Raw genomic sequence first — 22,751 nt, forward strand, 5'->3', positions numbered from 1 at the left:
AGGCACACGCTTGAGAAATACACATTTATACACGTTAATTTCATTAAAAAGGGGCAACATAAAAATAAAGGAGCTGCATAAATAGGTTTGAGAGGTATTTTGTAGATTTTCCCCATTTTGATATCTATCGTCTAATGCAAGTAACTCGTATTAACCCATATTATAAAATCAGCTGTGCGAATGTCTTTTTTTATACTCGACTGCACGTCTCCTATCTGAGTGTTTGACCATCGCTGTCTCGCTGTGTGAGAGCCGAGCTCTGCCCGTCCTGCTGCTGTAATACAACACCAGCCTCCTGCCACCAGGTCCAGACATTTACCCCATCGTGCATCATTGAGGAATCCCAGCAGACACAGAAGTCATTTATAGCAACACTTGATTTTAACGGGAATTGAATAAAAGTCAGAAGGGGGGGGGGAGTTGCTATATAACACTGTCATAGTCTATAAAATTGTAATGAAAAGCCATTTTAAAGATGAAGTGCTTCTTTTGAGATTCATAGCTATCTCTCGGCTCAACTAATAGTCATTCCACTCCAAAGCTGACTGGTCTCAGTAATTGATGCTTACAAACGACCAGGCTCCTTTCAACCAAACCTAATCCCTCTTTTCTCGCTCACAAACACAAGGGAGAGTGTTTGCAAACACAGTTAAGTCGTGTTATCTTCCCTGGTAACAATGTGCTGACTGGAAGTCGAGCCCTGTGGTTTGGTCCTGTCTGCATTTGCCAGATTTATCGATATTACAAATGAGACATTTCATTCAACAGGCATCACTCCTGAGTAAGATTTAATTTTTTTAAAAGAATAATGATTCTTCTTCAACAGAAAAGCACGGAATTACCTTCTGGAAAGTCAAAGCTTTGAAAGAAAGAAATCAGACCTGAGCTTTTGTTTGAGACCATTTCAGTAGCAGCATGAAAACATCTCTTTGCCACGCTGCACAATCAGCTTAAGAAAGTCATTTCATTTCCCCACTTGACCCCCAAGGCAGCTATTTACTGAGCGACCCGGGCTCATTATCAATCTGTCTAACCAAAGAGCCATTTCTCCAATCCAATGTGACTTTACCCCCAAACTCATACAAATTGGTGACAATTATCTTCTGTAGACAATGGTCCTGTGTGAAAGACGGCTTTTGTAATGAAGGGTTAAGACTTACAGTATGTTCCCAGTGATGAAGCCGTGCCATCAAACTTAAAGAACCAAGGCCGTCCACACCACTGAGGTACCTCTAATACGGCCCGCGGGTTAAATTCCAGCATCTGTCACTCTTATTGCGGATCGGCCAGCAAATAATCATTTACACAGGACTGAATAGCAAAGGATTTATAAAAAATATGAAGATTATTATGATTATTTACGTAGGAGCACAGTGTATTAATGCAGTCTGTTGTGGTTAAGATGTTTGAATAAGGGGATCTAATGGACAACAAAGCTGAAAGAACAGTTTGCAAAATCATCTCCTATACGCAGTTTTCCAGCAAGCTTCAACACTTTAAACCCTTAAATCTCAACTTTACTTTTTAGAGCAGTATTGTTCTTGCATTCTATTCCCATATGTTTCCCAGTGTCACTTGTGTTTTATGTGTTCCCTGCACTTTGCATTGCTGTCAGAAAAGCCCCCATCAATATAATTTAACGCTCATCATTCATTTATGAGCCTGATTCCACGGTGTGTCCTCTCCTGTCTGTCCGCCCCCCCTGTGGTCTGGGACATGAAGGCTTCAGGCCAACTGTTTTCACTGTGAGAATAGAGGTCAGGTGTGTGTGACCCGAGGTAGGAATAACATTCACCACGTATTCCGAACCAGGCCGCGTTTGAGACGTCTCCATGGCAATCAGGAAAGTCATGGCGACAAACGCAGTTATTGCAGAGAGCGCCTTTAAATTTCTGTGGATCCGTGACACCGTGAAGGAAAGCTGCAACGGAAGCGAGCCGCGGCGTCCTGTCACTGCCTCACTGCCGGCGACTGAGCATTTTGGATGTAATCGAGCGTGAATAATTTCCTCGGGTGGAATTAAATTCTTAAAGCGTTTCATTTGCCTCCTGCTGATAATCAAGTAAAATCGAAATGTTCTCACGATCAGTAATCTTTGTGACCAGCCAAGCACAATGTTATGCTAATTACTTTTAATCAATTAAATCAACTAAAGAGCACGGCAGTGAGGGACATTATTTTGTATTCATCTTGACAATTGCAATCACAGTGGCAATAGAACCCAGAGACAGTTTTGGTTTGTTTCAATTTTCAGCGACAGCTCAGAAACCCAAAAGGTAGCTACTCGAAAATACAAAAAACGCTGCGCGTTTTGAACTTTTAAAGCGGTAAAGAAATGATTTCCAAGAGATCAAAGGTTCACAGTGAGCCGTGTGAGAATTACTTCTTTTTGTTGTTTTTCTGTGTTGATCTCTGGGCCTATTTTTCTGTCCGTAGGATTCAGAGATTCTGAACACCGCCGTGCTGACTGGCAAGACGGTGGCCGTCCCTGTGAAAGTGGTGACCATCGGGGTGGACACATCTGTCACAGATGTGTCCGAAGCAGTCAAGTGTCGCACCACAGACGAAGATGTGGTGAAGGTCAGTAAGACGAAGTGCTGGAGAAATAAACTTTTTAGAAATAAACAAAATTTGAGCAAAACAGGAACCCTGAGAAATAATATAAATATCAACGCGCAGGAGAAAGCAAGCTTCCTGGTTGTGGCATTCTTATGCTTGATACATAAGTTTATTTACCTTATTATTTTAACAATAAGAAATATTTCTTCGGTTCTGAAACGTACGTACAACGTAACGTCGTGAAACACCTGCGAACGCGGTTTGTGGAAACAGTTTACGGCAACATCGAGTATTTAATGACACAACGCAGGGATTGTTTGACAGACGCTGCATTTTTACTGAATCCTAAAAAATGCAGCAGATAACAAGATTTTCTATGTTTAGCAGGTCTGTATAAATCCTCCAGAAAGCATAAACAAACAACTTGAAAGTTTGTGTTTGATATACAGCGACTGTTTACGGGTTACTCAACTGTTTTTTTTTGTCTTTTTTATTTTTAGAGCAACTTTCAAACCTGAGCCACGAGGCACAACAGAGCGAAATAGTCCCTCACAGCGCTGAGCCGCGCTATCAGTGCATTTGATCTCCCCCCCCAAAAAAAGGACGTTGCTCTCCAACAGAATTCCAATGACTTCTTAATAACGTGTAGAAAGACACAAACCAAAACGGAGAAGTGAATCAAATCTGTCTGTGTCCGGTCTCCAATTACAAGTGGCTGAGATGTTGCTCGGCATGTGGAAACAGCCCCGCCGCCGCGGCCACGCAGGGCTGCTTCTGTCGAAATTACAATGGACACGATGCAGAGAATCAAACACGAGGACAACAGTGAATCAAAATCATAAAGTAAAACAGAGGAGGGTATTTTAGTTCCACTCCATCATTTCTGTAGCGTGAGTGAGGGACGGCTGAGTGAGTTCCAGGGGGGGAAATGAAATTGTTGTCAGGGAGGTTTTTTTGAGCTCTGCGTCTGGCATCTCCTGGTCGGAGCATTCGTTCTCTCACCGGGTCTCACGCATGGAAGTTCTAATCACAGCCTGCGAACACGTACACAAACATGAAGCATTTGTTCTCATTTTGAACCTGGGAGTTAGTTCACTCTCACTGTGAACTACACACGATGCTTCGACTCCCCTTAGAATTGCAATGAATTTGTGCATGTTGGTGCTTTCTGGATTTGTAGTTATGTCAGTTCACTTCAGGGCCGATGCGTGTTGCCTGGTTGTGGGTTTGTGTGGTTTCAGTGGGACAACACAATGGTGTTCCACTTTTCAATGAATACTATACAGTTAGGACATGACATTATACTACTACTAAGATCAGCTATTATCAATGGCTCCTTTGTTTGCTTTTGCATAAAAAAGTACTTCAATTGGTCTCACACACACACACACACACATAGATTATTAAAACCGCACAAACACGTTCCACGGTTACGTTATTTGTTGTGTGTTAGTGAATTTCCAGAGCAAATCTTCTGTCTGCTTGTCGACCATGAACTCTTCTTCCTCGTGCTCTTATAACCGAGGCTTCCACAGAGCGGGGCTCTCGGAATACGTACACACCTCCCCGTCGTAGTTTCTCTCCGGAGGAGCAGCTTAATTACTTCTGTCAAGCCAACTGTGTGTACAAACCAGACCCCGGACTCACCCCACCTTCATGCTCCCTGCTCCCATCGCTCATATCTGTCATGGATTGCATCCGTCTGCCGAGTTGTTAATTTCCTGGGCCAGATCCAGAGACGGCCTTAATGTCCTCTGCAAGTATTCTCCCGTTAGCTGCCTGATGCGTCTGATTAATGTGGCGCTGGATCCTCCTGGACGTTCATGATACTTTGTGAATCAGGATGACGGAGAGTTTGTAATTCGCAAGAGACGGTGCCGCCCTCGGCCCGCCGCGGCACAGGAGGGGTTCAAGACGCCGCTGATTAATTCGGGGGGGGGGGATCCGTGTTAAGATATTGATTTGGAGCAAGGTGCAGATTTGTCAGTATGGCTGGATGAAAGCTGCCATGTTTGCCATACGTGTGTCTGCTTGGATTGTTGTGAAATGCCAGCAGGAGATTCATTTGCTGTCATGAGACATTCATGAGCAAACATCTATGCTAGTAATTCCCACAATCATTACACATTATTTTCCTAAAACAAATAAGGGCAAAATGACTTCTTTCAGCTTTTTCTGAATATGGCAAGAAAAATATGGACGGGTCCCATATTTCACATATTTTCCATCCTTTTAATTGATTATCCATTGATTCAACTGTAACAGATGTAGTCATTGAGACTGACATTCAGCCCAGTCAGGTGTTGTCTGCTGTGCAGATTCTGAGCTGATTCTGAGCTTGCAGAGCCCCAACTTGAGAAGCTGGAGACGAAAACGGGCTGTTAAGGGCACTTCAGTATCAGCCGACTGAGTCCAGGGAGAGAGACAGAGCGAGACACAGAGAGACGAACAATGAGGCCTGATAAGGAGCAGCGACTCCTCTGACATCTTAATCAGATCAAACGCACTCTCACACTGGAAGCTGCGACGCAGCCTGATCTGATCCGTGATTGACTGCAGCCGCGCTTGCAGAAATGTTTCAAAGCCTCATTAAGCGACTCTGTCAGTCCCCGTTGCTTTGCAGTGCCGCGCTGCATTAGTGCACGAGTATAGTACTACGACTGTGTGCTCTGTGCTACTTATTGGCTGTTATAACAGCGCAGCCGTCCACTGATCCTTCGGTCCTCAGCACAAGTCCTCTGATGGTTGGCTGCAGCCTTAAAGGATGCCCATGCAGCGTGCTTTTCAGCTTCTCTCACTGGGGTTTCTAGGGATTATTGTCTTTAGTGCACTACTTTTGTGAGCTTGCTGTTGGGTGGGAAATCTTTTTGTACCATGATAAAATGGTTAATAAAAAACAGAAAGGTAAACAGAAATTATATTTCTTATAGAAATGAGACACTCACAATATGCAGCTCAACAAATTCTCCCCCGACAATGTCCTTTAGGTATTAGGAATTATTATCCTGTGATAACCTTAACATTTTTTACTGGTTATTTGAAAGGTGCATTTAATTTGTTGGCAGGCACTAGACATAGTTAATCATATCCTCCCAGCAGCCACGGAGGCACTTTTAGTTACATCTTTGACTTGAACGCTGCGAAAAACCCATATCCTCCCAAATATCCCATGCCATAAAGGTCACAGATGTTGGAATGCTACATAACTAACACTACGTGGGCTGGTTGAAAGGCAGGAAATGAAAAGCTGTCCTGTAGCAACACTGGCCCTCAGATTCAGTCTGTGGAAACAACAAAACTTCAGAGATACTGCATATAGTTTGATGTTTCCACAGCATTCCATTACAACACCAGTTGGATACTGTCAAAAGGCTGCTGGATAACGTAACGAAATACATTTTTTCAGCCCCAAACTAGGCATCCTGAGTGTGAGGATAACTTTTTTTTACTCTTCTTCCATCTGATGCTTGAATACTTAATTCTTAGGTCTGACCGATTCTAAAAATGTAGTTGTGGGCTTGCAATTATTTATTTAAATTAAATTGCTTTAAATTTTAAGTGACAGGCACCTGGACACAGTGCAAAGTCCGTGGAGACTGATGAATCGTTTTCCAATTATATATACATATAATATCATTCTTTCCAAAGGAACATATGTGGGTTTTTTGTATTAAACAATTTGGAGAATGATTAAATTCCTAAATCAAATAATAAAGTTCATAGCAGTATGCTTATTGGAGAGGAAAGAGTTTTTACCATCCAAATAATTGAAAAACTTGCATCATCTTCATTTATTTACATTGAAGGGAATCAGCAGGAGTGTTTTCATAAACCGGCTTTATGCTAGACTATCTGCTTTCATGTACAGTAACCCAACCACGGGAAGTATTGTGCTGGCGTCCCTATAAAGGTGACGTGGAGGAAACTCACACAAACAGCCGCGGCTTCATGATTAATGGCTGCGTAAGGTTTTATCTCCCTGTGGAGAAATAACTTGAGAAAACAGAAAGCAAAAATATTTCCCTAAACCAACTATTTCCTTCAGGTCCCAGCCGTGGTAGCTCCCTATATGATGGGACCAATGGGATGAATAAAGTGCCCACAAAAGTATCTGTATTCTGTGAATATGTGTCTTGAGATCCTCGTGGGCCTTTGTGTGTTTGAGAGAGGATTCTGGACATTATTCAAATGCTCGTGCAAGTAATGCAGGACGCTTTGGGAGGGGAGATAGGGGGGGGGGGCACAACGTAACAAGGGCGTTTTGTCTTTCTGTAGCAACAAATTTGGCCCGTTCAAGGCGATTTCTGAAACAGATGGAGTTTGTTTATTCTATCAAGTGCTCTCGTCTTACTAGTTTCCATCTGTTTGTTCCTCTTTTAGCTGCAGGCGGAAATATATTAACAAAAGCCGACCACGACCTGTTTTTCCCAAGGTTCAAAGATGCCCGAGCTGCCCCCACCCTGGTGCACAAGACCTTTCATCTTGTTCAAAGTAGTTGGAGGAATGCCGCATCAGTGAGGAGTGTAAACCTTATAATCAACTCAGAGGGTCCGCGCTACAGTGCGCCCTTTGCTGCATATTGCACTGTGTAATTCCCCGTGTAGTCATCTGCTCCAACTGTCAGAAGAACTCAACTCCACAATCCTTCCCTCTCCTCTCACGCAGGTGTCGGACCGGTGCGACTATGTGTTTGTGAATGGCAAGGAGATGAAGGGCAAGGTGAAGATGACGGTGAACTTCACCTACGGACACCTGAGTGCTCAGCTGGAGCTCAACGTGTGGATCCCTCGGCTGCCGCTCCAGATCGAGGTATCGGACACGGAGCTGAGCCAAATCAGAGGGTGGAGGGTCCCCATCCTGACCCCCAGTCAGAGGTACAGTTTCTGCATGCTTCTGTCACTTAGAGAGCAATGCATCTCTTATCCAATCTGCAACAGTGATGAAATCGTATTGTATGTACTAGATTATTCAGGATGAGATTATATTGCCTAACACGCACTACAATTTGACTTAGTCTTAGACGGCATCAAAGGAAAGGCAAAACATTTTATGTTAATGGATCCAAGTGGGATTTATACCTTTCTTTTCTTTTATTACCTACTAATGGCGCTGCTGAACGGTCTTGTTGGCATCACAGAAACGTTCCCAATCGGAGCACTTAGTCCTGCACGAGCCTCCTAAAGAGTGTCGAGGCAGCCTTCAATCCACGTGATTCATTAGATTCCAATCAAGGCAGCATAAGATGATGATGAGACTTGTGACTCGTCTCCTCCCTGACTTCAGTCGTTGGCTGATAACAAAATGGCTGACCTGCGCAATACAGCTTGTCATTACGACTTACTTAACAGGCTTGAGGTGGCCTGACCTTTTGCCTCTTAGTCGTCGGCAGAACAGAACATTATTAGAGTTGCCTTGAGGTCGGGCCTCTCGCTCGGCAAACCTCATCACCAGCAGCACCTCTGCCAAACACCGCTGTGCAGTGCTTCTCTGCAACAGTTGAAATCCATCAATTGATGCAGCCGCTATCAGCCTCCCCGCAGTAATTACCTCCTGAAAGGTGTTGTGGTCGGTCCCGGCCTTGGAGCCATCCCACGCACCGGTGTGGCTGCTTTAATTGTACCTGCTTCCCTCTTATTTTGAGTGACAGAGGATGCAGCATTCGACTGATTCCAGGGGGCTTGTGGAGGATGTTTTTTCACTTTTTTCCCCCCCCTTATGCTGCGGGCTGGTAGGCCTTTATCAGCGTCGACAGCTGAGTTGTGTTGTCATTGGTGATGCGGGCATCACTGCTGATGGGCAGCAGAGAGCTTTGTTCCTCTCCATCTTTGTTTATCGGGGGGGGGGAAGCAGGCGTGACCTTGCAAAGTAGCACTGCTCCAGCGTCCGTAGGCAGGAACGAGGCCTCGGGAGGGACAATAGCAACGGCTGGAACTTTTTCTTTTCAGCCGAGCCAGCGCGCGAGGGAGCGAATAGAGACTCTGCATAGTAGCTAAATGTACTCGTCAACACAAGTTTTGACAGGCACTCGCTGTATGGCTCACCTCTTCTGTCCCTAAGCCCTGTCAAAACAGGGACAAGATAAGCCTTTGCAGACAGCAAACCCAAGTGGAGGCGTAGCACTCAGATATGCACCACTGCTTCTACGCATCTTTCAAGATGTGTATGCTGGGATTCCTTTTGCCTCTTGTTTTTAATGTGTGTGCTAAAAAGAACTTGCCGGGACCTTGTTTTAACTGTGTTGGCATGAACTGTGTTCAGAGTGCTCTCTTTCTACTGTAAAACAAACCTGGACTGCAACATTTCAATAATAAAAAACAAAACAATAAAGCGGAGCTACAGCGACCTTTGACACGTTGCAGGAATACCAGACATGCCAAAAGAAATGGAACAGACAATCCACGGGGCACAACAAAAATAAGCATGACGCACAAATGAATATGCAGCATCTCCTCTGAAGTCCCAACTAAGCTTGAAAGTAAATGAGGCAGAAAGACAGTTTGCTTGGTGTTCTCAGCACCGAGTGTGAGTTTTTCCTTTTATTAGATTGACCTTAGATTAGATGTTGAGATGGCTGCCAGGCACTGGCATATAAGATTTATACCAGAGACTATCTGCTTGTTTACTCCTGAAACCATGACATCTGACTAATACCTGTGTGTGTGTGTGTGTGTGTGTGTGTGTGTGTGTGTGTGTGTGTGTGTGCGTGTATAAACCCTCTTATAAATTCATTGTTTAAACGTTGATTCAGTGCCATTTGTCAACTCATCGTCCGTGAATGTCAAATAACAATTTCCGTTTACGCTCAAAACACAATATGATTCAAAAGGATTTAATTTAAGCAATCAGCGGTGAGAAACTTTCAATTACTGCCTTTGGAATAATTGGAAGATAGTGACTAAAATCATTGCCAGAGGTTTTTCTGCTCTGCAAATAATATGCAAATGACTGGATAGTCAGTCGTGAACAGGAATCTCTTAAAGGAGAAGAGAAATTATACAAGATAAAAATGCAATCTAAAATGAATGTTACAAACTCAGGAATCATAATTGGGGATATTGAGTAGGAATCTGAGTTGGTGCTACATGTCATGTGGAAGGTGGTTATTATAGTTTGCATGTGGATTTGAAGGCGGGCCTTTGTTACTTGACTCACCCAGAAACTCCGTACATTAATACAACTAAAACTATCATAGACCAGGAAGACTCAAATAACCCCTGAATATTTAACACAGTATTCCACTTCTGTGTGGGACGTGACATCAAAATCATTGGCGGCGGAGTTTGCCACCACGAATGTGCATTAAATGTGTCAAAGCTGCTTAGACACAACGGATCCGCTGTGTTAATCTAGTGTTACAGGCGTTTCTAAAACAGGGACAAAGAGGACATTTATTAAAAACACTGTTGGGAGACATGTTCATGCTATGCAGAGGACTAACATCAGATACCACAAACAGATCCACAGACATGCATCCTACTTTGTTAATAAGACTGAAGGCCTCAGACTGACCATTCATTTCCACTTACTGAAGTCTTCTAAAAATCACAGTGAATTTGACCCTTATTCATAAAGGGGAATTGTCAGTACAACGACAGAGATAAATGAATGTGTGTTGTTTGGTCACTGTTAAATGTAATCCCATCAAACCACACTGCCAACATCCAATTAGCAGATTATCTATTTCAGTGTTGAACTCTTTCTTATAATTTAGTTTATTGCCCATTCATCCATGAATATTTGACATTATATGTAAATAAGATGTGACACTTTTTAGAAATAACCAGGGTTTTTGATTTGTTACTGTTTTTGAACACAACAGGCAAAACTGTAAGTCACTTAACATTAGTGTGTCCAAAATACATCTACGGGATGTTTTGACGTGTTCTTGTTGAACACTTAATCCAAAGGTTTTAACTTGGTGATCCCACATATCCAAAGTACAATCATTTCCTCTGTGAATAGCCGTCGTTCAGTTGCATGTGAAATGGATTTTAAGCTCTTAACTCCAAATCTCACTGGCTTTTCTCTGGAGCGTGCAGCTAACATCTTTATTCCCCCAGCAGTCAGATTTCTCAGGGGATTGAAACAAAAAAAAGACAAGCAGAGCGGATAATCGCGAGGAAAACTGTTTAAGGTATTAAGTTATTTTCTCCTCCACTTTATCTCGATGGACCTTGTGCGTTTGTGTGCGTGACAGAAGGTGGGTGCGTCTGAAGGCAGTTTATGTCTAGTTGAACAAGCAAATATCCAGTTTGAAAGTGTCCCAACTAATTACAATACAATGAATTCTCTCAGATCAACTGTTGTTCTCTCAATATCTCATTGGTCTTCATCTGTTTTGATCAAACAAAAAAAAACAGCGATTTCCAAATTTGTAATGATATTACAGCTGAATTCTAACCATCTAAACCCAGATTGTCGCACTCAAAGCAAATTTTCTGGTGAGCAACGATTAAGTAATGAGTAATTAAGCAATGCATAAGGAGGCGTGAGCACATTCACAACCCGGACCAGGTGCTTTTACACAATAGTTAGAAAGAAGGAGAAAAATCATCAACCAGGACCGATCGTTACTTCACCTTCGCTTGGTTTTCTCTAGTATTTATTTACCAAATACACTATACACATGTGCTACAACTACTTTAGATTGCACCTTTGTAAAAGTGCAACTTATTTAATGTGATATACCTTTTGATTGGAGGTGAGTCGGTTATATGGAGTAAGAGTCTCTGCAAGTTGCTCTAAATACTAATATGCTCAAAAAAATAATGCGTTCATACGAATGTGTTGCAGGTTGAATCTTTCCATGTTTGACATATTAGCAGACTGGATGTTCAAAACAAAGTCCAGCTGAGCCAGATGAGGATGTGATTTGTTATGCAGTTGTAAGACAAATCAATATTTTGACCTGACATCTGGATGAAAAGTCAGGATGAATGTCATTTTGATTTATAAATGTCTGATGTCCCAAATATCATGGCAATCCATCCAATAATTACTGAAGTTTCAGTCCATGCAAACGTGGGGTCAACAAACAACATTGCTAAAAAAGTTGCACATCCATTTGTTGTTTTTCTATTCTATTTTCTAAGGTCCACACGGGACAGCGAGGATGAGGATGATGAAGACAGAAGAGGGCGAAGCTGCACTCTTCAGTACCAACATGCCATGGTCAGGGTCCTAACGCATTTTGTAGCCGAGTCAGCTGACCCCCGAGGCCAAACCAGCTTCATGCTGGGCACTGATTGGCAGCTGGACATCACGGAGCTGGTGTGGGACTTCCTGAAAGTAGAGGACCCGAAGATTGCAAAGCTGCTGGACCGGAGGATACTGGTGGGACTGGACACGGGGATGACGACAATCCAGGTGGGCCATGTTTTAGCTTTATAGTTTCATACCTAGCGTACTTGCCGTAGTTTTTCCAAGCACACTTTGGTGAGTATAACATGATAATAATGGAAATGATGTGCAACACGATGACAATTAGAATTGAATTAAACCTGACTAGCAGAGTGTTTTAAATAGTTTAGGCCTTAATAAGAAGATCAGGTTAACCTTGGCCTCACGTCTGTGGCATGTTAATGCTAGAGGGAGCGCTAGCTATTGTAATGCTCTACTTGCGCCAGTGCTTCCCAAAATCACATCCTGTCGCAAAGAAGGTGAAGCCACTTGTCCTCCTTCCACAGATTTGTCCCTCCCTAAATCTGATGATATAAAAGGCAATGCAGAGGCCACTGTAGGCTCTCAATGAGTTTGGCAAAGGTCTTACTTGGTGATTATAGAATGCCATGCTGGAATTATTCTTATAATGCAAATTTGGTACAGTTATGATGTTAGGACTGTAAAACTCCTCCGTACTGCACATATAAATGATGAGGGTGTATTTGTGTTCTGTGAGCACAAACGCACGTTGGAATATAATGCCGGACATTCCAGGGACAATCGTTCGCTGCCAGCGTCGCCGACCAGGACCTCCTTTTGCTGGGGTGTCGCAGCCTGTCAGGCTCCTGCCGGCTCTCCGCAGCGAGCGGCTCCTCCGGCCCTTCCGGGTTGTCACGCTCATCGGGCCAACCGGATGATTATCGGCCTCCTCGTGGCATCTCCGCGAGTGGGCTTTGCTCCCCGGAATCCAGGACTCATCTGTCTATCAGACATCGGCGTAGAAAAAAATATATCAACGCTCAAACCAAGACTTCTAAAGTCACGCCATATTTGTGTTCACAAAGGAGGCGCGCGTAGCACACGCGGCATCCATCGTAAATTCTTCCTGTCTCTGGACGGAGGTTAATGGGAGCCTTTCCTCCAAATTACCAGTATTAATCAAAGCGAATGGATTCTTACCTGCAGGAGGCGTGGTGGTTGGATGGCAGCCAAGTCCAGTTGTTGTTGTTGTTTGATCTACAGAGCCGGAGTAAAGAGATAATATTTGTTCAAAGTAGGTTTCACATGTTGTGTGCATGGGTTTGCAGGCTTGTTATGTGAGATGAAACACTTGGAAAGACAGATTCTTAAATCACATGTAACTCGTGGTAATCTGCTTTTTTCATGTCTGGGACATCTTCTCTGCCAGGTGCTTATTGGTGGGATGTTTTTGCATTCCACTTGCCAGGAATCTCCTGTCAGTCAAGCAACGCGTCCAGTGTTGACTTATTTCAGCTTTGAGTTTCTGTTGATGAAGTTTCTCTAAGTGCTCTTTCTTCATGTGCAGCTACAGTTGCTGTCGCTGCTGATTTCTCCTGGGAAAGATCGCCTCAGACCTCGGTGTTTAGAGCAGGAAATTACCACGCGGCATACAATAGGTTGATTCAATATTGTAGTTGTAAAGCTGTAATGGATCCTACCAGAACGTCGCAGGTCATTTGCAATCACGTATTTGAGGGAACGGAATAAAATCAAATCATTCATGTTTTCCTTTTGAGTTGTTTTTAATGTCACAGTCAAACATTCCCTGCTTCTTCTCTTCTACCTCCCCAGGTGTTGTCTCCTCTGTCGGACTCCATCTTGGCAGAGAAGACCATCACTGTGGTGGATGACAAAGTGACCATCACAGAGCTGGGGGTCCAGCTGGTGACGGGCCTTTCTCTGAGCCTTCAGCTCAGTGCGGGAAGCAACAGAGCCATCCTGGCCACCACAACCACACAGGAGATCCTGCAGAGCCCCAAACAGGTCAGAATTCCGGGGTCACTGATAGCGAGGCTGAACCCAAATGCAGAAACCGGAACGGGCTCGGTGGGTGAAAAACAAGTCTCTTTATTAGCAAGAGGGCCAGAGGGAGGCTGGTTATGGTGAGGGGGCAAAAAGCTCGACAAAGTGAATTCGGAGCTGGTCGGCTCTACGAAACGGACACGGCGGGTAAGTTCTCTGGCAGGGAAGGGGGCCAGGCGGAGGATGCGGCTTTGCAAAGCAGGCGGGCGGACAAACAAACCAAACGACAGAAGAGTCAAACTGGCACGCTGACAAACCGGCGAGTGACGCGACAGCCGCGCAGAGAGCGGTGGGAAGCGGGGCTTTAGTGGAGAACAGCACCTGGAGTGATTGGCAGGCAGATCGCACGGGACAGTGGGAGGAATGTTGATTTGCACATCACGGCCAAGTGAGCAGTGAGAGGGAATCGTGCAAAATCAAATCACACCAAACGCTTCTCACGCAAACAAAGGCGGAAAATCTTTTTGAGATTTTGAGCAATTATGTTGGATTCATGTTAATGTGTATTTAAAGACCATAAATAAAATTCTGATTCTGATTCTGAAGACATTTACATTTGTGGGGAAAAAAATGGTTTAAATAAATTGTCTTATCAATCGAAAATTTCGCGACCCCCCTGCAATACCTTCGCAGACCCCTTGGGGGTCGCGGACCCCCTGTTGAAGACCTCGGCCTTAATAAGATCCTCACGTTAATGAAGCAAACTTATTTTCTTTGTTGTACCTGATAGTAAACTGAATCTCTAGGTTTTGGTATTTTGGCCTAATATATCATCACCTCATCACTGCATTTTTCCAATTTTTTTGGAGTTGATTAATTTGGGAGAAAATAATCGATAATCAAATTAATTAAGAGACCTGGTGTGAAGTTTGAAACAAAGTAACGGTGAATTGATCTTTTGCTTGTCGCTCTTAGCCACCTTGGTTGATTACAAAGCCTAATTTAAAACTGAACTATTAATTATTTGCAAACACAATCCAGCCAGGTCCGATTAAAAAAGATCAATTGGTTTTACACGAGTAGTTATTATCTCCCAGCATTCATGTTATTGACTCTATATCTACAGAAGCCCTACAAATGTGCATCCCACAGCCTTGGTCACTGTGCTTTTCAAAACAAAAGCCTTACTTCCTTGTTCCATTTCACAGTACCACGGTCCTTGAACGAGCAATTTTACAATCAAGGAAAGCTGCGAGAGTGCATGTTCTCGTTAACAAGTGTCTATTTGTCTATTCTACACTGTCCCTAACCCTCTTAACTCAAGGCCTGAAAGCCAGGGTGTGACAGAATGTGTTCCCTTGAGCAGCTAATAGAAACGGGAGATTAATCTCAGACCATGCAAAAGTTACACCACAGCTTCTGTACCAAAATGCGACTCGCGGCCAAAACTTTCATATTTCGCTCCCCTCTCTCATTTTCCCCGGCGGCTCTTATTGTGGCCTCTTTGATCTGCCCTTCAAGCCCTCTCACAAGTACCCTGGCCTGCTCTTTTACACTCCCCTTCCCTTCCTCGTCCTCCGAGCAACGAAGGATGGGAAGGCCATTTATCTCCCTTATCTCCAGGCGCAAACTGTGAAGATAAGCAGGCAGCGCTGCACTGTAAGTCCCCCGGTGTCCGTAATTAGGGAGCGTTGACAGACCACCGTGGGGATCTACTTTTGCGCCTTAGGGGATTTGTCCTTTGCCAACATTAAAAGGCAAATTGTGAAATTGCAGCAGCAGAGGGCCTGAGCGTGGCAAATCCTCACCCGTTTAATGTTACTGTTTGATCTCTGCCTATCGTTAATCTGCACCCCCCCACTGTAGTTCAGAGAGAATAGCCACTGAGATATCGGAACCGTGCAGATTGGTGAGCTTGCGTTGGTCTTACAATGTAAAACACTCCATGTTTATAGCAAGTATAAGGAGGACTACATGCAAGCGGTACAGTAGAAGTCAATGGGCAACACGCAGCAGCACTGCATTGAAAGGAATCTGATGTGTTCTAGTGTATCTCACATAATAGTCCAGGCACCACGCGTCGTCTGTGCCGCTGACTGTTTTCTCTCTCTTTGCACGTCGTTGTTTTGTCTCACAGGAAGCCTTGATCAGCGCCTGGCTGCAGTTCAGCGACGGCTCCGTGGCTCCTCTAGACCTGTACGATGCCGACTTCTTTGTCCTGACGGCCACCTCCCTAGATGAGGAGATAGTGACGGTGCAGCAGAACCCCTCGTGGAAGTGGCCTGTCATCGTGACGGAAGCGGAGGGCCAAGGCCTGCTCGTCAGGGTCGAAATGACAGTTTGCGAGGTCTGCCAGAAGTTCAAGCGCCGCAGCATCCTGGCGGCGGGGAACTGCAACGTCCGGGTGAGGTTCGGGCACGGTGACACCTCAAGGGGAGGGAGCAGCGACTACGGCCCCGATGGAGACGACCTCGAGAACAGAGGCCGGCTCTCGCCGTCCCAGGACCGAACCGGCCCCGACGCTCACTACTACGGCAGCTCCGTCTCCGAAATGGAGGACGGGGTGTTGAGGAGAGCCACCACCGCCAGAAGCGCAATAATGCGCAGACCCAATGGGGGTAAACTTTCGGATGACGGTGGGCAGAAAATGCCGATTGACTTCGCCGACTTCCCTGCGCAAGTGGACCTTCCCCGCGGCCGCAACATGGACGACGACCTCATTCAGACCGCTCGCGGGCTCACGGACCTGGAGATCGGGATGTACGCCCTGCTGGGGGTCTTTTGCCTCGCCATCCTGGTCTTTCTCATCAACTGCATTTCATACACGCTGAAGTACCGGCACAAGGAGCTCTCGATCGAGGGCCAGGAGAACATGAACCACGCCCACGATTGGGTGTGGCTGGGGAACGAGGCCGAGCTGCTGGAGAGCCAGGTCAGCCTGTCGCCCCAGCAGGAGGAGCAGACCTCCATGATGGACTCGAGCGGCGGCCTGGAGGAGGGCAGCCACTTGCTGAACGGCAGCTCGGCCCAGAAGAACGTGCAGGGCCAAGTGCACCGCGGCGCCGACACCGGGTGCGTCGCCAAGGACGGCAAAGGAGAATCGCCCACCACCAAGAGGAAGCGAGTCAAGTTCACCACGTTCACCACCATCCCCTCGGACAGCAGCTACGCCGCCGTTAACACGCTGACCGGGAACCGCGGCCAGGACATCAAGTGGGTTTGCCAAGACGCCGTGCTTGGAGACTCAAAGGAATTGCGCAATTACATGGAAAGGTTAAATGAGAGCGCTTTAAATGAGGTGGCATAATGTACAGTGTGCACTTGTAACGAACTCACCCTTATGCCTTTCAGAGGAAAGTGGGTCTGAACAGGAACCGGACCCGCAAACTGCCAAAGGGTCGTTTAATATTAGAAGATTGTTCCACAAGTGACTGATAATCACTAATGAAGAAAATGACAATGAATTAGTAAGTCAGGTGGTTCTTTTTTTTCTTCGTTTGTTTATCAAATGATTACCTTTTTATCTTCATTTGATTATTACAGGGTTTAGATTAGAATAATCCCAGGACTATGTAATAATTAAACATGTAGATTTTAAAACAACCAGTAACATGTCTAGATAGATGTTAAGAATGTGAGTGCACATTAAATGGTTTTGGAAGTTTTGTAACATTTGGATATTAATTTCTCACGCCAGATGGATAGTGTGTGGAAGAGTTCTGGAGAGACCAAAGCAAGCAACCGGAAATGTCTGCATGTCGATGGTAAAGAAGAAAAAAAAAAAGGCATTGCTCTCTGGTTCTTGATCATCTTCCTTAACGTGGCAGAAAACAAAATATATATATATACAATTTATATATATAGAACAGTCTCCACAGCATTGTATTGTTGCTCTGTATATTGTATTTTTCATAACATTTAAGAAATACACAACGATGTCAAAAGCGTGTATCAGCTTTTATTGACCGCAGCATCATTAGGCCTTATCAACTCTCGAGCCCTAAGGTCAGCTGAGGAATGTTGTTGAGGAAGAGCAGCCAATTACACCTTCATTCTTTGCATCCGCAGAGCTTTATAAGTAGAATTTACCCACAAGCCACAAAACAATCTGCTCCTCTATACCTCTATAATGCTGGTCGGTGGAGGAAGGCAGCACCCATTCATGCTCAGTCGGTACCCTAACACGACAGCCAGAGACTAAATGTGTGTGGACCGGTGCCCCACTCCCCCCCCAAGTTTAAAGCAAAGTGGCCGTTGAGTAAAATACCAATTAAGGTCCCGTTAACCTCAGTCCTGTAGCTCGCTGAAGGACAAACTGGGATGAAATGTGCTCTCCATCTCTCAGGTACAGTGGTGAGAGGAAGAGGGATAATTACATGCAATGTAGGAAATGGATATTCAAGTATTTAGATAATTGGTCAAATAATAATCATTTCCCCCAAAAAAACTCCTAAACAAGGGCAGTCGACTGAAAAATTGCATTTTGCTCAGTGAATGTTATTATCGGCACACTGCTGTTGGCTGATTGCATTTTTTTTGTTATTATTTTCCATCAAGCAGGGAAATGTTCACATTATGTTAACTGTTGCTGCGGTTTGGGTCGGATTGTTAATCAGCGGTCTGCCTGAGAGAAGCGAGGTGAGATAGTCATGGAAATGCCAGCACTACCTTGAGTGTAATTATGGGATGTCGTTTAGATTAGGTGAGTTATGTCAGCACTGCATGCAGCGCCTCCAGACACCTGTTAAGAAAGTTCAGTGGCTTTTCTACTTTTATTTAATTTGTTTAAGCAGCCGGTCGAACTATTCTCTTTTCTTCTTCCGTGAAGCTGCTATCGATCCACCGCATGCCGCACAACTGACTTCCCACGACATGAAACCTATTTATTTAAAACAAGCAATGAAAGGTAAGTAAATAGCTGGGGGAGTAACGGGAAATGTGCTCATTTTTACCATTTTCTTTTTGTTAAAGATGTGAACCTTCCTCTTCTATTTGAGTTAAATGTGGAGCAGGAAATTCCCTCTAGCTGAGATGAGCACGAAGACTGGAAACAAGGAGGAACAGCTTGCATGGCTCTGCTCTGCTACACTTCCAAAGCTCACTAATTCATTCTCTGCAACATGTTTCATTCAAACTGTATAAACACCGAAGAGCAAAAGAATTCTCAGAGAACCATTTGACATAAACTGCAAGCCAAATGCGTAATTCAAGTGTGTTGACTACCGATCCTCTTGAGGATCGACACATTTGTTACCTTTTACACAACTGTTTGCTAAGTGAGCTTCCTGTTTAGCAAACTAATATAATAAATGGTGATACCATTTCATATACTGAGTTTAGTTGAGGTGAAACACACACAGACACACACACACAGACGTTTCTGCTGTCCTGTTGTCTGTTTTTGCTGCGTGATGCTCCTGCGGCCCTGCGGGGGACTGCAGGGGACTGAAGCGAGTCCGCGTTGCTCAGCCTGGTGGACTGTGAAGGGCGAGCCGGTGCAGGTCTAGGAGGGATTTAACTGTCAGCCACAAGGGCCATGATTGATGGAGGGCCCCGTGTAATTAAAAAAAAAAAAACCAAAAAACAACAAAAAAAAACTGCGACTCTCTGTCCTTGACCGTCGTCGGTGGCTTCGGCGTCTTCAGGTGGGAGAAGAGCAGCGCAGCCCATTAAAGACCGACCGCCTCCAACCTCCGGGGCTCCGGCTGAAGACTTTGTGTTCACAACCTGCTGAGATGCGGCACAAGGCGGCGTAACAATTTTTCGCTCGCCTCCGTTCTCCGAGCCTGGTGACTCCGACTCATCTGAGCTGGCCTTGATGTCTTGACTTCCTTGAGAGGAGAAGAAAAGCCTTCCCCGGGCCTCCGTCTTAAATGGATTTTTAATTAAATTGATGATGTGAGACCAACAAACTCACACTAATGGTTCGCAGTGCTCCCCGTGGTCCTAATGTGCCAGGTCTCTATTTGCAATTTCCAAATGATTATTCGCGGCTTGATTCATGTTGCTTGCTGTGAATATTATTATTTTTTTTTTTTTTGCAATCGCTTGGTAGTATTTTTCGCAGCGACTAAACGCGCGCAGACAAGCAGTGACAGAGGAACGGCGAGGTCATCTCGACCTTCCTGTCTGACCGATGTTTTTCACAGACGGAGCCGTAGGGAACCAAAGACAACAGCGTACGCAAACAACACCCCGGTGCCCAATCTGTGTTTATGTAAACACACCATCTCCCACCTGACCGGTGCACCACAGGGGGAAGACCACCACACACACACACACACAAGTACACAGAAACTTGTCTCACTTACCTTGTAAATGCTCTTCAATCACTGCCTGGTCTCCTCACCTCACACCCGACCAAAAGCTTGATTAGAACTTTTCAAGAAAAGGTTGATACTCATTTTGTAGCTTTCTTTAGTTCTCTCAACAAAGGGCACAAAAAGATTAAAAACCCTACGGTATGTTTGTCGTTGGCTGGTTTGTCGCTCGATGCTTTAGGGCCGTCAGTGGCAGATTAAGATCTAAATCAACAGAATTAATGAAAAACAACTGTAATGTCATTTAAACAGCTGGGCTCATACAGGAGATAATAAAGCAGCTGTTGGGGACTATTTTTAGCTTTAGACGGATACATATTTTGTGCTCCGGATTTATAAAACCGAGACGATGTTAATGTTCATCATAATAAAGAAAAACTTCACTTCAGTGTCACATGTTGTTTTAATAGTTTTTAGACATGACTGGAAGTTTATAGCAGATGAATAAGCCCCTTGTGTTGCTTTTGATGGTTTCAGATTTGTTTGTAAAGAAAAAACATAGAATACCACCAGCAATATCTTATCTCAATTGAACCTATATATAAACTCTCAGATGATGATCCATCAACCAGCTTTTGATTCTTACAATGTGATGTGAACACAAACAGTAAAGGCATGTGCACTACGTGACAGTATGAGCCCTGAATCTGTAGCCGCAAGAAAAAGGCAATAAATAAGAGCAGCAGCAGCAAGCGAGGCCCTGCGGCCGCAGCATGGGGCGAGCATCCAACCATGTCATTTAGATACATCCACCCAGGAGGAGCGACCCATCAGGCGGCACCCTGACGCAGGTCGGGCCATTTCACCATCCGCCAGGTAAACCGCAGAAGGGCAAGAGGGCAACGCAGATACGGCAAACTCAAATGATGCTCCTCATTGTGGCTGGGGGGGAAATAGATCTTGATACGTGTCCTTTTATTCATGGGAGTCAAGCCCCATTCTGTAGGAATGGGACGCTCCGAACCACTGGACCTGCACATAATAACCGAGGTCGATGTCGTAAATCCAGATAGATGTACGCTGTTAAACGCATTTTACGGTTGCTTATTTCACAGATAATCCGTCTCAATGAACACCCTTAAACCGGCGGCGTGCTCGGCGCAGCCTTTCAGGTGACAAGTCCAACGCGCTTCCTGGTACACGAGATTGCGAGAAAGCGCTTTTCTCTCCCTCGTCGCTCGTTTTCCCCGAGTTAAACGACTGTCCTCGTGCCCGAGACTTTCCCATTTGGAATATCGTGCAGAAAGCCGCAGGATGACGCCAAACAAAGAGAGCTCGGATAAGATGATTAGGCCTGTGTAAATGCGGATGATTAGTGCTTAAAGATGGCCGATTCGTCCGCCCGGTCCTTCTTCTTAAACATTGTGCCTGCATTAGCTTATCTTAATGAACATGCGATGATACTTCCTAATCTTCTGCAGCATCTGCTGGTTGCTCATTACACAGGTAAGGCGCAGTAATGCAATTAGAATCCGCTTAGTATTTGGTAGATTATGTTATACTGCCACGAGCCCTCAAAAAGGTCACGTAAGTAGCACGCCAATACACACACACACACACCAGCTTGCTTCTTTTGCAATTCTTAAGACCATTTTACGGGACACGTCAGTTAATTTTTTTTAATATCACAAAGTATGTTGATACATTTCAACAAACCAGATATCTGGAGAATTAAAAGCCACTAAAAACACAATTTCCCCCTCATCGTCTTCATTTATTATTACCACTTTAGATAATACACGTAAACCTTAAAGACATCTCACTCCAGCATCTCTGAGGCATTACCTCGGCGCCCAGGAAAATCCTGGAAACAAGAGAAACTGCAGCAGGTAGCATAATAAATGCTGTTTGTTTGCTTAAATCCTGACCAATAAATCATCTTAAGATATTTGGAGGTCAGCTCCAAAACCCCACATCTCATTGTTACTTCCTCGCAACGCTGCCCCCATAAACACTTTGACGTGTCAAAAAATTCCTCTCAACGTGAGAAACAAGCCGCCGCGCTGGAATGACGACCCGCAGGCATCGTGCTGGTTGCCGACATCAAGCTGTCTGCTCGGCCGAGGCGATGTGGGCTCTCTGACCAAATTAAACGGGAAACAGCCCTCTCTCCGCGCCTCCTGGCTGTGAGGGCTGAGCATTAGAAAAAATAAAAAAATAAAAACGGTCGTCTTGATTTCAATCTGTGTCTGATGAAACTAAGAGGAAACATACCGCCTTCCCCCCACGGGGAGGCAAAATGAGGCTTTAAACCTCTGTGTTTGCAAGCTTTTCCCCTTACAGCCGGTCTCAGGGTTTGGTTTTTTCTGAAACATAAATCATTATTACTGCTGACTTTGGAGCCACAAACCATTGCCCTAATCACGATAGCGTTCTGGTGGGATACAGAAGGCTACAATCTGCGATTCTCATTTAAACAACAGGGTCACTCTGCTGCCCTAAATTATAACGTGCTCCATGTGCTCCGGTGCTCAATACATTTGATTACAAATTAAAGGTTTAAAATTGAACGATGGCGACACATCGTTTTCTTTTAAATCAACTCCTGACCGCACGACTGTGACGGTAAAAGCAGCGCGGGATTGCAAAGAAAAGAAAATGCGAATGACGAAAGTGTGGGGAAAGGAAAACTAAATGAAAGCAGGTGAAGGGATGTGACAAGAAGCCTGAAGCAGCTTGGCAAGGTGAAACTATTTAGACATTGGCTGGAAATGACAAGCCCAATAC

The 22,751-nt window shown here is 44.7% G+C and overlaps 1 protein-coding gene across 1 annotated transcript in view; it reads left to right on the top strand.

Moving 5' to 3' along the window:
• LOC120830349 (transmembrane protein 132C) overlaps window positions 1–17,374 on the top strand; it is a 95,767-nt gene extending 78,393 nt beyond the window's left edge. Inside the window, exons 5-9 of the mRNA XM_040194921.2 lie at window positions 2,437–2,580; window positions 7,225–7,433; window positions 11,652–11,925; window positions 13,534–13,725; window positions 15,842–17,374. Coding sequence (XP_040050855.2) covers window positions 2,437–2,580; window positions 7,225–7,433; window positions 11,652–11,925; window positions 13,534–13,725; window positions 15,842–17,011 — 1,989 coding nt within the window. The 3' untranslated portion in view covers window positions 17,012–17,374. The remainder of the gene's footprint in view (window positions 1–2,436; window positions 2,581–7,224; window positions 7,434–11,651; window positions 11,926–13,533; window positions 13,726–15,841) is intronic.
• Window positions 17,375–22,751: the final 5,377 nt, after the last annotated feature.

This window comes from Gasterosteus aculeatus, chromosome 13 (genome assembly GCF_964276395.1).
Source record: "Gasterosteus aculeatus chromosome 13, fGasAcu3.hap1.1, whole genome shotgun sequence".
NCBI classification, from domain to species: Eukaryota; Metazoa; Chordata; class Actinopteri; order Perciformes; family Gasterosteidae; genus Gasterosteus; species Gasterosteus aculeatus.